At 43.3% G+C, this 16100-nt stretch overlaps 1 protein-coding gene across 1 annotated transcript in view; it reads left to right on the top strand.

Annotated features, from left to right (window-relative positions):
* The window catches only part of PRG4 (proteoglycan 4), a 486064-nt gene that overhangs the window by 349631 nt on the left and 120333 nt on the right, over positions 1 to 16100 (top strand). The window contains exon 18 of the mRNA XM_086956081.1: positions 7925 to 9043. Coding sequence (XP_086812207.1) covers positions 7925 to 9043 — 1119 coding nt within the window. The remainder of the gene's footprint in view (positions 1 to 7924; positions 9044 to 16100) is intronic.

The raw sequence follows: 16100 nt of genomic DNA on the forward strand, positions 1-16100 counted from the left end.
CTGAATCACTTTTCATGGCCTTGTAAATATGGGCCCCACTCATGCATTACTCTGCTGAAAGGGGAGTTCCATGGGTGGTGTTGTGGGTGTTCCTACACAACATCCATGGAGCCTGAGACATTCCTGGTCTCATTTACAAGGCCATTGCGCCATTAGTGCGTCACTTTTTTGATGCACCGGAGGCACAGTGTGTCTGCCCATATTTACCAGGACACGTAAAGTCCCCCTACGTGAAATTTCATGGCCTTGTCGATATGGATCACTTTCACCCATTACTCTGCGTGAAAGTGGCATTCCGTGCCTGGTCCTGTGGTTGTTCCAACACAACATCCATGGAACCTGACACATTCCCAGATTTACAAAGTTTTGTAAAGCTGGGAATGCGCCGAATCCTATGCCTCCTCATGCATAGGAGTGGTGCAATGAGGAGAAATACTGAAACACTTGTATAAATTTTAACTCGTGTTTTTATAAAGTTTATAAATGTATAGTGTATACTTTTATGGTTGTAATAACTCAAATAAAGTTTTAATGACTGACACTTGTATTTCTCCTTGTTTTTTTCCTCTTTCTATGCACATAGAAAGAGGAAAATGCCATCAATTATTGTTTTTGTGCAGAAAGGTGTCCCTTCCTGCACAAAGACAATCATCCCTACAATGGAGGCACCCTTGCAACATGACGCAAGGGTGCCTTCGGAGCACCAGTATGGATTCAGGAGGGGGTTGGGGACAGTGGAGCAATGTGTGAACTTGAATTTGCTCATCGGGAAATATACCAAGGCCAAGTCAAGCTCCCTTTGTTTTGCCGACCTCAGTAGCGCCTTTGATCTGGTTGAGCACTTGATGTTTTGGCATGCATTGCTCTCACTTGGGGCCCCGAGAATATTGTACCTTTTTGTCCCGAATAGTTAGAGAATGTGTCTGCTAAGTTCAGCTATGGCCCCAATGGAGAATGTTCTACATTGTTTAAAATCAGGAGGGGAATTAGACAGGGTTGCTTCCTGGCCCCATTTGTATTTTTCCTCTTTATGACTGGGGTCGATGATGCCCTTAAGGCTCTGCAGGCCAACGCACCTATTGTTGCCAGACGTTTTGTTCCTGTGTTGTTGTATGCCGTAGACACAGTGCTAATGTTAAGGCCCCCCCGTTGGTCTGCAGGGACTGAAGGACACATTTGCTGATTTGATGGAAGCTGCAAACTAAGGATTAACAATACTAAAACATTCACAATGTTATGTGACTCAAGAACCAAAATAAAATACAGAACCTTTTATATCAGGGGTACTCCGATTGTGAGAGTTAACACATTTTGTTATTTGGGCATTCTCTTTTCATATAATGGCTCATGGTCCCAACACACACTAAGGACCTGAGTAGGATGGTGGTCGGACTTATTTCCGGCTGCCATCCCTTTGGAAATGGGACGGCCCAATTAGCTGTCGGCGGTCCTGCAACTGGTATCACAATGCAACCCCTTTCAAGGCAGTCGCAATGTGTATCTTTTGTATTGTGCCGTGTGCTGCGGGCTGCAGCACACACTGCAATACAAAAGACACACTCTGTACATATCCCTGCACTATGTGGCAGGCACCATGCGGTGCCTGCCACATGGTGCAGGGATATGTAGTGGGACACCATAGGTGCCCCCCAGGGCCCAAGTCAGAGGGCCAGGGGAGAAGAGGGGCCCGCTGTGGGCCCCCAATGTCCCTTTCAGTCAGCATTTTCATGGTGGGTAAACCACCATGAAACAGCTGGCGGAATCTGACAACGTAATACCTATGGCGGTGCCTGAGCAGGCACCACCACCATTGTAGGCATTACACTTGAGCCCATCGGATCCATGGTGGTAGGTCTCTCTGGACACTAAGCATCGCCCGTCATCATAACGAGGCAGGCAGTAATGCAGGGTCCGATGGCGGTGGGACCGCCACCAATGGGCTGACGTCCCACCACCATCGTAATGAGGCCCTAAATGCTCAATCGAAAAAGAGTAGAGTTTTGTGAAGGAGACTTTAGGTTCACCCGCAAACTTGGTAGCCGTCTTGTAAAGGAAATGACTAACATTTACAAGGCCTGAGCATTGTCTGCTGCCACGTATGGTGAAGGCCTCGAGAGCTATACGCCCTGTTACCCTGTTCAGGTTGAGGAGAATATCTTCCTTAGGCATTTGTTGTGTATTCCTGCCTCTGTACCATCCTTTATTATTAACAAGCAGGTTTGACTAACTCTTGGAGGTTGGAACTAAAAATAAAACCCCATTGGTATAATGTTCAATTTAAATAAGATTTATTTTTTAAAATAGAAAAATAAATATATAAATGAATGTTAACCAATACATAAAAGAGCAATTTTTGAGTTAGTTTACTACTTTTCAGAAGTGACAAACTGCCCTTTTGTAATAACTTACACTTTGGAGTAAATTACACCCTCCCATAGAAAATAATGGAAAAAGGGGACTTGAAATAAGACCCGATAGGAAATAGTGTTAACTGAAATTATTTAAAATGGTTACAAATATCAATAAACCAATGTTAATAAATATATAGAAGTGCTATCTTTCTATATTTTTTTAACATTAATGTATATTTATTTATATGTGTCACAATCTTAAATAATTAATTTTCGTTTATAATTATTTCCTGTAGGGATTTATTTTAAGTCCCTAACCCTATTATTTTCTATGGGAGGGTGATGCAGTGCCAATGGTTGGAAATGTTTGGTGCTGGACTTACTACAAAAGTGTATGTTAATAGAAAAGTGTAAGTTACTATAAAAGTGCGGTTTGTAAATCCAGAAAAGTAGTAAACTCACTTAAAAGTGTAAACTTACTGAAAAGTGCGGTTTGTGAATCAGGACCAATATTTTGCCATGTAACCTATTGATTACCCAAAATGTACTATTCTGGTCCATCGGTAGATAAATGACAGTGTCATCCTCTAGAAGGCGTGATCTAACTACCATAGATAACTGTCCAGTTCCACGTTGTCCCGCTCCAGAAGTAAGTTTTCATTCATAACTGGAACATGATGGGAATTGAGTAGCAGACAAAAAGCAGTGTTTTTTACAGTGAGATATTATTGTATATTTACAATGTATGTAAAGCCCTACCTACAAGATAGATGCTTCTGCCAAACACTAGACACTCAGTCCCTGGATATCAGTGTGGTTTAAGAAATTGTCAGTCAACCAACACGGCTACAATTCTCATGCAAACCACGTATTGAGAGGTTTTGCTGAGTCTTTATAGTTCCCTCAGAGCTAGGTCCTTACATTGAATGCATATCACTGGATTTCAGGGTCACATTAAGTCACTCATAATAATGTTAGGCAAAGAATAATGATCACATTCAGTGGAATTTGAACTGGGCTGTAGCACTTTCTCAGCAAAGTCCTGACCATTGGTGACCTATATCCACCTTAAGGTTTCTCACATTTACCTTACAAATTGATCCTACCTTGAACCTGAGGCTTTTCGATAGAATTATGGGTGTACTTCCAAAGCACAGCTTTGGCCATTGAAATGTTCATTTCCCGATTCCAGTTAAATTGAACCTCTTACCTCTGCCTCCTTTCAGCAGTAAGATGAGACTCCTGCAGGTAAAGGACTGTAGACTTCTGTTTCTCCAACACAGACTACACCACGTTCATTTTATGCTTTGCTAAAAGAACTTTCACATTCATAGAAACTGTTTTCATTTTATTTTGCAAGCCCTCTTTTATTCCCATCGTATCCCACTCCTTTCTAAGGCCCTTCCTGAGACGTTTTGTGGTTTTCCAGTTTTCTTAAGTCCTCGCCACCCGTTTTCCCAGAAGAGAATCTGATCACCCACATCCAAAACCATACCACAACCACTTTTTCATCTTTAGCATCATAAAATATTTAGCAGAAAAAATAATGCTCCCACTCCCCTCACTTCCATATTTTTCCTTGGAATTCTTTCACATTGGTGACTAATCAGGAGGAGGATAAGAGCACTTCCATGCTCGGTCCAGGATGATAAAACTATAAGGGGGAACATTTTCTCTGAGTTGAGGAAACTTCATTGAGTGTTCAACGTGTTCAACTCGGTTGCCGATTTCACAACTTGACAGCTAATCTCCCACTGAACTCTGCAGTGCATGTATCTTGTTCCATCTCTCCAATGGTGTCGCTACAGTAGACCGGAATCTGCAATAGGAAGGTCAAGAATAGACTCACAAAAGGGACACTGAGGACAAAACAGCAAATGAGATGGTGGGAGTAAGTTCAGAGTGTTTGGAATTCCAGGGCTATGAACTTGAGAAGAGAAAAAAAGATAAACATAATTCAGTAGATCTCCTCCACATCATGTGAGATCCTAGAAAGGCTGGTAGGCGGGGAGGCAGGCTGAAGGTTAGGGCAAAGGTTGGTAATCAGCCATTGAAGGAAGAAAACGCTTTTCCTCATAAGAATCAAAAAGGCTACTATAGCCATTTCAATGGGGATTGGATTCCTGTACCAGTGGATAAAGAACAGAAAGATAGTGGTTTTATCAACCAAAGAAGTGATTACACTTCAGAAAGAGCAAGTTACATCTATACAGTTAATTGGCAGGAAGGTTGACTTACTGAATATCAAAATAGAATCATGAAGCCACTTTAATGATTCCTGTTAGAAATGGGGGTCTCTTGTTGGATATGGTTTGCACCTTTGTCCAAGTAGGGACCCTTGCTTCTAGTCAGAGTAAGGGAGTTACGCTGTTAGACAACCCCTGCTCACCCTCTTGGAAGCTTGGCACGAGCAGACAGGCTTATCTCAGAGGCAGTGTGTAAAGTATTTGTCCACACACACAGTAATACAGTGATAACACTACAGATGGACGCAGCACCAGTTTAGAAATATAAGTACTAGTACTCTTCATGTAAACCAAACAAGACCAAAACGACAAAAAATCCCCATACATATGTTCGAACATCACCAAAAATAGATTATTTACACAAATAAAGCTTGCAGCAAGAAATAACTCCACCTGAAGCTATTATGACGTTGTGACAGATGAAAATCCCAAAGTACTGCGCCGACCATGTGGTGCACGGCGTCCAGCCCGGAGTCACATACACCCTAAAAAACAGTACCTTGGCAAATGATAAAAATAAAGATGGTGCACGGCGCTGGAGAAGTCATGGTTCGTTGGTGCAGGGTGGTGTTGGTTTCATACGACCACAGGGGAGGTGAGGCGTTGGTTCCTTACTGCAATGTAGGGGAGGTGAGGTGTGGGTTCCTTACTGTTGCCGGAGGTGACGTCACCATGGCATCGAGGCGTCGGTTCCTTACAGTGATGCAGGGTTGATGGGTTTGGGAGGTCACCCACGTCAGGTATCAACTCTGCGCTGATGAAGCAATGGCAACGGTGAGGTATGAGCTGCTGTGCAAGTTGGGGCGGTGCAACGTGAGTGTCACAAGTGGTGCCCACAGTTCCGGTGCATGCAGTGAAGTCTATATGGTGCAGCGTTGGCAGGCATTGGAGCTGCGGTGCAAGTTGGGACAGTGCATCTCACACTTCACGAGCGGTGCCAATGGCATTTTTGCAGGTTGCCACATCACTCGCCAGCGTTGGTGTTGCCATTTCTCTCTGTGGCAGCTGAAACAGCAGTTCTAGGGGCAGGAAGACAGAGGGGATGAATTATTTGTGCCCCTGAGACTTCAGAACAGGAGACAAGCTCTACTTCAAGCCCTTGGAGATCTTCTTAAAGCAGGATACACAGCAAAGTCTTTGCCCTCTCCTTGGCAGAAACAGCCACTGGAGGCCAACCCCAGACAGCACACAGCAACGGGGCAGAACTTCTCCTTCAGCTTTCCCAGCTCTTCTCCTTGGCACAGTGTCCTCTTGAATCCATAAGTATTCTAAAGTTCTGGGGTCTAGGCCCCAATATTTATATCTTAGTTCTCTTGTGGCAAAGAGGCTCTGTGCTCAATCAAAACCAGTTCTGTCCTCTCTGGTCCAGCTTCCTTGCAGGAAGTGGAGTCAGCATTGTGTAACGCATACCAAGCCCAATCAGGGGCAAGGAAATCTCCTCCCCCTACTCTAAATGTAACCCAGGTCTATTCAGCCCACCCCAGCTCAGACTCATCTAGGTAAGGCAGGACACATCTAAACCCCCCAGTGGCTGTCTACAGTGAATGCACATCCCCAGCAACCATCGCTCAAAAGCCAGACAGTCAATCCACAAACCACCAAAGGCATACAGGATGACTAAGTAAGAAAATACTCAATATAAAAATCATCTTTATGAAAAGACGCATTTTCATATTGTGAGTTCAGTCATACTTAACTCAAACTTTATATCTTGTCCCAATGGGAAGTTATACTTATAAGATGTTATAAATAAACTCCCATTCCATCCTATGGGACAGATAGCCTTTCAATAGTGAAAAATGAAATACCCTGCATTTTACTATCAGTATATATCACACGCATCAGTACATGTCCTACCTTTCACATACACTGCACCCTGCCCACAGGGGTACCGTGGGCCTATCTTAAGTGTGACTCAAATGTAATAAAAGGGACGTTTAGGGCCTGACAAGTGGGTGTACTTGCCAGGTCAACATGGCAGTAGAGACTGCAGGTATGAGAACCCTTTGAAAGGCTGCTTGTGTGGGTAGCACAATCAGTGCTGCACGCCCACTGGCAGCATTTGATTTACAGGCCCTGGGCACACACAGTACACTGTGCTAGGGACTTAGTAGCAATTCAAATAAGCCAATCATGGAACCACTCATTCATAACAACAATATAAACAGAGAGTATATGCGCTTTAGCACTAATTAGCTGTGGTAAAGTGAGCAGAGTCCTAATACCAACAAAAACAGGGTAAAAAACAGAAGGCCAAAAAGCAGAAAGTCTGGGGTTAAACCCGCTGAAAAAGCCAGGTCTAACAATCCCCTAAAAATATGTAACTGAAACTAAAATTACCTGGTCTCATATGCAGCTATGAACTTAAAAAATGACAGGCAAAGCTGAAGGGCCAAGAAAATTCTTCCCAGCGTAATAATCTCTGCGTGGTGGGACTGATAGAAATGCTTGGAAACAACAAATCATTGACAAATACAATCTTGAGCTGATCATACATTCTGTACTGAATCAAGGAAATGTAAATGACTGGTTGATCAAAGTGGCCCAACGGATTCCTGGCAGCCCAACTCTAACAAGGCAAAAGCCAAAGATAAACATATACTTTAAGGATTATCTGATTAAAAAAAGAGTGCTACATTTGGCAATGAAAACAATATCACATACATTTCTTGATGGTTACTCTTTGCATGTTTTTCCTGACTTGGCATTTGAGACCCCATGAGCTTTAAGAGTTTTGTTCCCTGCTTTTAAGTAGAATGTTACCCAGGTTGAGATTATAAAAAACTTAAAATTAAAGTTGTTGCATTAGGAAAAGTATCACATTTTCTAATAACTACATCTGGTAATAAAGAAGGCAACAACTAATGTAGAAGGCCTGAAATGACCCTATGCAGAAAAGGGATTACCAAGCAGTAAATATAATGGATGTATGTCCTGGCTGGATAATTGATTCCTGAGAACATTTAATAAAAACATTTAATGAGGAAGACCAAGCAGAGAGCAATAGAGTTTTCATGGTGACTCATTATAATTTTTCGGATTAAATGTTCAGTTTGAAAAAATACATTAGAACTAAATATGCAAATATGCATTATTTAAATTAAATGAGAAGTAGGCAGGTCTGAGGCACTTCAGGCTCTCGGTTTCCTAGGATTGTAGCCATTTCATGTGTTTACACACAAACTGCTTGACTCCCTTTAATAGGCAAGGGCATTTACAGTTGGGATGCGTTTATCGCAAATATACAAAAATGTTTTATTTTTGAAAAAAAACTATGATAGACAGGAATAGTAAGAAGATCAGCTCTAAACTATGTTTTCCTCATAGGAAAGGACATACCAACTCCTTCGTCACCAACTAAGAAGCCACCAGGTACAACACCTACGAAAGGAGCTCCTACCGAAGAAGATGGCAGTGGAATGATGTTTTCAGAGTCTCCTACTTTACCACCTCCTAGCACACAAATGTCAACAATGGGAGAAAAAGGTACTGATGAAACTTCTTTACCAGCAGGTCATACTGGTACAGCATCTTCTCCCTTACCAGCTAGGATGTCTACACCCTTTGAAGCAGTCACTGACAAAATGGAACTGTCAACGAAGAGCATTAGCACATCAACAGAATCAAAACCTTCATTACCTAAGGCCACAACTACAGAAACTACAACTGTTGGTCCATTATTGACAACTTTATCCACTTCTGGGACAAGTACAAAGCAGCCGTTAAGTACCTCATCTAACGAGAAAACCAGTACAGAACAATCACAGAGAAATACAGCAACGTTGGTAATAAGTTCAAACCAGCCACAGAAAACTACAGTTACAGAAGGAGCTAATACAGAGAAGCCATCTAAAATGAGAACTACAGAGGGAGCCAGCAATGAGCCATCACGGGGAACTACATCTGTTAAGGGGACAAGTACAGAGGAACCACACAGAACTACAGGTACTGATGGAACCAGTACAAACAAGCCACACAAAACCACCCATACTGAGGGAACCAGTATAGCGCTGACACAAATAACTACTGTTACGAAGGGAACCAGTACACAGCAGCCACCGAAAACTACAGGCTCTGAGGGAACTAGCACAGAGCTATCACAGAAACTAAAAACAACAGAGGGAACGAGAAGTGAGCAATCACAGATATCTCTGTCTACAGAGGGTATGAGGACAGAGCCACCACATCGAACCACAGGTACTGAGGGAACCAGAACAAACCAGCCACATAAAACTACAAGCTCTGAGGGAATCAGTACTGAGCAGGCATGGATAACTACAGCTACCAAAGGAACCAGTACTGAGCAGCCACTAAAAAGTACAAGTAAAGAAACTAGTACTGAGCAATCACAGAGAACTATGGGTACTGAGGGAACCAGCACTGAAGAGCCGCAGCCAACTACAGTCACACAGAGAACCAGTACCAAGCAGCCACAGAGAACTACAGGTACTGAAGGAACAAGTCCTCTACGTCCAAAAAATGCTACAGCTACAAAGGCAACTAATTCTGAGAAGTTACAAACTACAGCTGTTCCAGAGGGAACTAGTACAGAGCAGAAAATGATATCTACAAGTACTGAGGGGACCATCATAACACAACCATCAATAACCATTACAACCAAGGAAACCAGATCAGAACAGCCTCTGAAAACTATTGCTACTGAAGGAAACAATGCTGAGCAGCAACAGTTGTCTACAAGTGCTGGAGTAACTACCAGTGAGCAACCACAGAGGACAGCATTCACAGTAGGAATCAGTACTGAGCAGTCACACAGTACTACAAATACTGAGGAACCTAGTACCGAGCACCCCCAGAGAGTTGCAACTAAAAAGGGAACTAGTACTGAGCAGCCACAGACAACTAGTACAGAACAGTCACAGAGGACTACAGCCACTGAGGAATCTAGTATTGAGCAGTCACTTAGATCAGCAGTTACTACAGCAACTAGTACAGATCAGTCAGCAAATACAAAGGAGTCAGTGGGAACCAGTATGCAGCAGCTACAAGCAACTACAGCTATCAAGGGAATCAGTACAGAGCAGCCACAAAATAGTGCAGACACAGAGAGAGACCGTACAGAGCAGACAAAGATACCTACAGGTATGGAGGTAACTAGTACAGAGCAGCCACTAAGAACTACTACTAATAAAGGGGAAGGTACAGATCAGACAGAAACATCCACGGCTACTGAGAGAAAAAGCACAGAGCAACTTCTGAAAACTACAGGTGTGGAAGGAATGAGTACAGAGCAGCAACGGATAACTACAGCTACCAAGGGAAACATTACAGAGCAAGCAGGGACAGCAACAGTTACTGGGAAAAGTACTACTGAGCAGCTGCAGGAAACTTTCATTACTGAGGGAAGCAGCACAGAGCAGACAATGAGAACTTCAAATACTGAGGGCAGTAGAACAGAGCAGCCAATAAATCCTGTGACTGTTGAAGAACATAGTGCAGGGGAACTTGAAACACCCAAAGCTATTGAGAGAACAAGTACAGAGCAACCTCTGAAAACTACAGGTATGGAAGGAATGAGTACAGAGCAGCCATTGATAACTAGATCTACCAAGGGAACTAGTACAGAGCAAGCAGGGACAACTACAGTTACCGAGAAAGGTACTACTGAGCAACTGCAGAAAACTTTCATTACTGAGGGAAGCAGTACAGATCGGACAATGAGAACTTCAAATACTGAGGGCACTAGAACAGAGCAGCCAATAAATCCTGTGACTGTTGAAGAACATAGTGCAGGGGAACCTGAAACACCCAAAGCTATTGAGAGAACAAGTACAGAGCAACCTCTGAAAACTACAGGTATGGAAGGAATGAGTACAGAGCAGCCATTGATAACTACAGCTACCAAGGGAACCAGTACAGAGCAAGCAGGGACAACTACAGTTACTGAGGAAGGTACTTCTGAGCAACAGCAGAAAACGTTCATTACTGAGGGAAGCAGTACAGAGCAGACAATGAGAACTTCAAATACTGAGGGCACTAGAACAGATCAGACAATAAATCCTGTGACTGTTGAAGAAAATAGTGCAGGGGACCCTGAAACACCCAAAGCAATCGAGAGAACAAGTACAGAGCAACCTCTGAAAACTACAGGTATGGAAGGAATGAGTACAGAGCAGCCATTGATAACTACAGCTACCAAGGGAACCAGTACAGAGCAAGCAGGGACAACTACAGTTACTGAGGAAGGTACTTCTGAGCAACAGCAGAAAACGTTCATTACTGAGGGAAGCAGTACAGAGCAGACAATGAGAACTTCAAATACTGAGGGCACTAGAACAGATCAGACAATAAATCCTGTGACTGTTGAAGAAAATAGTGCAGGGGACCCTGAAACACCCAAAGCAATCGAGAGAACAAGTACAGAGCAACCTCTGAAAACTACAGGTATGGAAGGAATGAGTACAGAGCAGCCATTGATAACTAGAGCTACCAAGGGAACCAGTACAGAGCAAGCAGGGACAACTACAGTTACCGAGAAAGGTACTACTGAGCAACTGCAGAAAACTTTCATTACTGAGGGAAGCAGTACAGATCGGACAATGAGAACTTCAAATACTGAGGGCACTAGAACAGAGCAGCCAATAAATCCTGTGACTGTTGAAGAACATAGTGCAGGGGAACCTGAAACACCCAAAGCTATTGAGAAAAAAAGTACAGAGCAACCTCTGAAAACTACAGGTATGGAAGGAATGAGTACAGAGCAGCCATTGATAACTACAGCTACCAGGGGAACCAGTAGAGAGCATGCAGGGACAACTACAGTTACAGAGGAAGGTACTACTGAACAACTGCAGAAAACTTTAATTACTGAGGGAAGCAGTATTGAGCAGACAATGAGAACTTCAAATACAGAGGGCCCTAGAACAGAGCAGCCAATAAATCCTGTGACTGTTGAAGAACCTAGTGCCGGGGTACCTGAAACATCAACAGCTATTCAGATAAGACGTACAGCACAGCCACATATAACTCCTACTTCCAAGGAAACTAGTGCAAAGCAGACACCAAAAACTACAGCCACTGAGGGAAACAGTACTGAGCTGCCACAGGCAGGTACAAGTACTATGGGAACAAGTACTGAGCAGTCACAGAAGGCTATAGTCACAGAAGGAGCTAGTACTCCGCCGCTACAGAGAACTAGGAGTACAATTGAAATTAGTACTGTGCAGCTACAGAGAACTATAGAAAATGAGGGAACTAATACCCAGCAGCCACAGAGAACTCCAAGTACTGTGAGAACTACTACTGAGCTTCTGCAGTCTACTGCATCTACAAAGGGAACGAGCAAAGAAGACCCACAGGAAACTACAGCTAAAGAGAGAACCAGCACAGAGCAGACAAAGAGAACTACAGATACAGAGGGACCTAGTATCAAGCTGCCTCTTACAACCAACACCATTGGAGGAAAAGATACAGGGCAATCAGAAACACCTAAAGCTACTGAGAGGAACAGTATAGCCACTCAAGGAACAAACACAAATCTATTTCTAGAAACTACAGCAGATATTGAAACACAGACATCACTGCAAACTCTGTCTAATAGTGAAAGCATTACAGAAGAAATATTGACAGTACCAGCTATGATCGCAATGAGCACAGAAAATGTAGTGAGCACAACAGCCACTAGAGACACAAGCTTACCACATTCATCACACACACCAGGAATTGAGGACACAAGCACAGAAAATACATTGGCAACAGCAGCTGAGGAAGAGGCGGACAAAGAACTGTCACAGACACCTACAACAGACCAGACAGGTAACAACTATTTGTTGAGCAATGCAACTACTAGGCAAACAAGTACTGATTATTCAATTACAAGTTTTGTTACTAGGGAAAAAAGTACTGTACATCTAATCACAAACACAACTACTAAAGAAACAGGTTCAGCACATGCACTAATGAATACTACTATTACAGACAGGAGTGCAGAAGGCTCCATGACAATAACAACTATTGAGGAGAAAGACCTAGAACATTTACTAACAACACAAAGCACTAATGGCACAGTTAAAGAACATCCAATGGAAGCCCTGTCTGCCCTGGAAGTAAATACAGATAGTTCTCTGAGAGAGGTAACTAGTATAAGAAAAGGGCCAGTGAATACTCCAAAAGCTAAGGTGACCAAAGAAGAAGTGAATGACCATACATTGGCAACTTTATCCATTCAAGAAACCAGTTCTGTACATCCATTCAGATTTCCTACCAGCCAAGATGTGAGAAGAAAAATGTCTTCAATGACTTTGCCTCCTAGGGACAGAAATGCCACTAATCCATCAAACCCTCCAATGACTGAGGAAATTGGTACAGAGAACATTTTGGTGTCTGCACGTTTATCAATACCTTCTCCTTCTAATGAGACAAGTGCAGGCATTTTGTCAACACAATCTAAGGAGGTTGGTGTAGATATTTCAACACATGTCCCTTCTAAGGAAGCAACTGTAGAACATTTAATGACAACTTTTCCTACAAGGGAAGCAAGTGCAATGCTTTTATCAACACATACTCCATCTAAGGAAGCAGAGCCATCCTTGACCTCTTCCCCTTCTAATGAAGCAACTGAAGAACATTCATCAACTGCAGAACATTCACCAATAACGTATTCTTCTAAGGAAGTAAGTACAGAGCATTCATTGAAACCATCACCTTCTAAAGAACCAGGCGCAGTGCTTTTATCAACACCTTCTATGGAAGAGGGTGTACAACTATCATCAACACCTTCTCCTCCTAAGCAAGGTAATGCAGAGTTTTCATTGATGCCTTTAACTACTAAGGAAGCAAGTGCAATGCTTGCATCAACACATGCTCCTTCTAAGGAAGCAGATACGAAGATTTCTTTGACACCCTCTCCTAAGGAATCAAGTGCAGATGTTTTATCAACACAATCTTCTTCTCTGGAAGCAACTGCAGAACTTTCTTCGACACCAGCTCCTACTAAGCGTACAAGTGCAGAGTTTTCAGCAACTACAACTAAAGAAGCAAGAATAGAGCTGTCCTTGACACATTCTGCCTCAAAGGAAGCACCCATAGAGAATTCACTGACATTGTATCCTTCTAAGGAAGTAAGTAAAGAGATTTCATCAACACCTGCTACTTCTAAGGAGGCAAGTACAGAGGTTTTCTCAACCCCTTCTAAGGACGTGGGTGTAGACCTATCATTGGCCCATTCCTCTTCTAAGGAAGCAACTGCAGAGATTTTGATAACACCTTTTCCTACAAACGCAGCTAGTGAAGAGTTTTCATCGACACATGCCCCTTCTAAGGAAGCAAGAACAGAGATTTCTTTAACATCTTCTCCCTATGAGGATGCAACCAGGGAGATTTCATTGATACCTTCTCCAGAAGCAAGGGCTTCATCCGCACCGTCCCATTCTAAAGAAACAACTGAAGAGCTTTCATCAACACTTGCTCATTTTAAGGATACAGCTACAGTGCTATCAGCAACTGTTTTGAAGGAAATAAGTACAGAGCTGTCCTTGAATTCTTCTTTGTCTTCTAAAGAAGCAATTGAAGAGCATTCAGCAACACCTTCTCCTTCCAAGGAGGCAATTGAAAGGCTTTTATCAAGTCCTTCATCTTCTAAAGAAGCAGTTGCAGAACCTTCACCCTCTAAGGAAGCAAGTGTAGCACTTTCATCAACACTTTCATCTTCTAAGAAGGTGGCCACAGAGATGTCATCAATACCATCTATGAAGGTGAGTGCAGACCTGAAATTGACATCATCACCGTTTAAGGAAGCAAATACAGAGCTTTCCTCTACTCCATCACCTTCTAAGGAAGCAAGTTCAGATCTTTCATATACATCTTTAGCTTCTACAGAATCAAATGCAGTGCTTTCAGTGACACCTTCCCCTTCCACAGAAGTAACTACTGAGTTTTCATATACACTATCATCTCCAATGGACACAAATACAGAGCTTCTACCATCAGCTTCCAAGGAAGCAAGTGCAGAGCTTCCATCTACACCATCAGCTTCCAAGGAAGCAAGTGCAGAGCTTCCATCTACACCATCAGCTTCCAAGGAATCCAGTGCAGAGCTTACATCTACACCATCAGCATCCAAGGAAGCCAGTGCAGAGCTTCAAACTACACCATCAGCTTCCAAGGAAGCAAGTGCAGAGCTTCCATCTACACCATCAGTTTCCAAGGAAGCACGTGCAGAGCTTCCATCTACATCATCAGCTTCTCAGCAAGCAACCGCAGAGCTTCCATCTACACCATCAGTTTCCAAGGAAGCACATGCAGAGCTTCCATCTACATCATCAGCTTCTCAACAAGCAGCTGCAGAGCCTTCATCTACACTATCGCCTTCTACGGAAGCAAGTGCAGAGCTTCCATCTACACCATCAGCTTCTAAACAAGCAGCTGCAGAGCCTTCATCTACACTATCGCCTTCTACGGAAGCAAGTGAAGAGCTTTCATCTACACCATCAGCTTCTCAACAAGCAACTGCAGAGCTTCCATCTACACCATCAGCTTCCAAGGAAGCAAGTGCAGAGCTTCCATCTACACCATCAGCTTCCAAGGAATCCAGTGCAGAGCTTACATCTACACCATCAGCATCCAAGGAAGCCAGTGCAGAGCTTCAAACTACACCATCAGCTTCCAAGGAAGCAAGTGCAGAGCTTCCATCTACACCATCAGTTTCCAAGGAAGCACGTGCAGAGCTTCCATCTACATCATCAGCTTCTCAGCAAGCAACCGCAGAGCTTCCATCTACACCATCAGTTTCCAAGGAAGCACGTGCAGAGCTTCCATCTACATCATCAGCTTCTCAACAAGCAGCTGCAGAGCCTTCATCTACACTATCGCCTTCTACGGAAGCAAGTGCAGAGCTTCCATCTACACCATCAGCTTCTAAACAAGCAGCTGCAGAGCCTTCATCTACACTATCGCCTTCTACGGAAGCAAGTGAAGAGCTTTCATCTACACCATCAGCTTCTCAACAAGCAACTGCAGAGCTTCCATCTACACCATCAGCTTCCAAGGAAGCAAGTGCAGAGCTTCAATCTACACTATCAGCTTCTAAACAAGCAGCAGCAGAGCCTTCATCTACACTATCGCCTTCTAAGGAAGCAAGTGAAGAGCTTTCATCTACACCATCAGCTTCCAAGGAAGAAAGTGCAGAGCTTCCATCTACACCATCAGCTTCCAAGGAAGGAAGGGCAGAGCTTCCATCTACACCATCAGCTTCTAAACAAGCAGCTGCAGAGCCTTCATCTACAATACCGCCTTCTAAGGAAGCAAGTGAAGAGCTTTCATCTACGGTGTCACTGTCTAAGGAGACAAGTGTAGTGCTTTCATCAGCACCATCTCCCTCTAAGCAAGAAAACACAGAGATTACACCCACGCAGTCACCTTCTGAAAAATCGATTGCAGACCTTTTGGCAACAACTTCTAATGAGGTGGCTGTAGATCTTTCGTCAATTCCTTCCCCTTCTAAGGAAGCAACTGAACAAGTTTCATTGACTCCTCTTCCTTCTCAGGA

This window comes from Lissotriton vulgaris, chromosome 1_1 (assembly GCF_964263255.1).
Source record: "Lissotriton vulgaris chromosome 1_1, aLisVul1.2, whole genome shotgun sequence".
NCBI lineage: Eukaryota > Metazoa > Chordata > Amphibia > Caudata > Salamandridae > Lissotriton > Lissotriton vulgaris.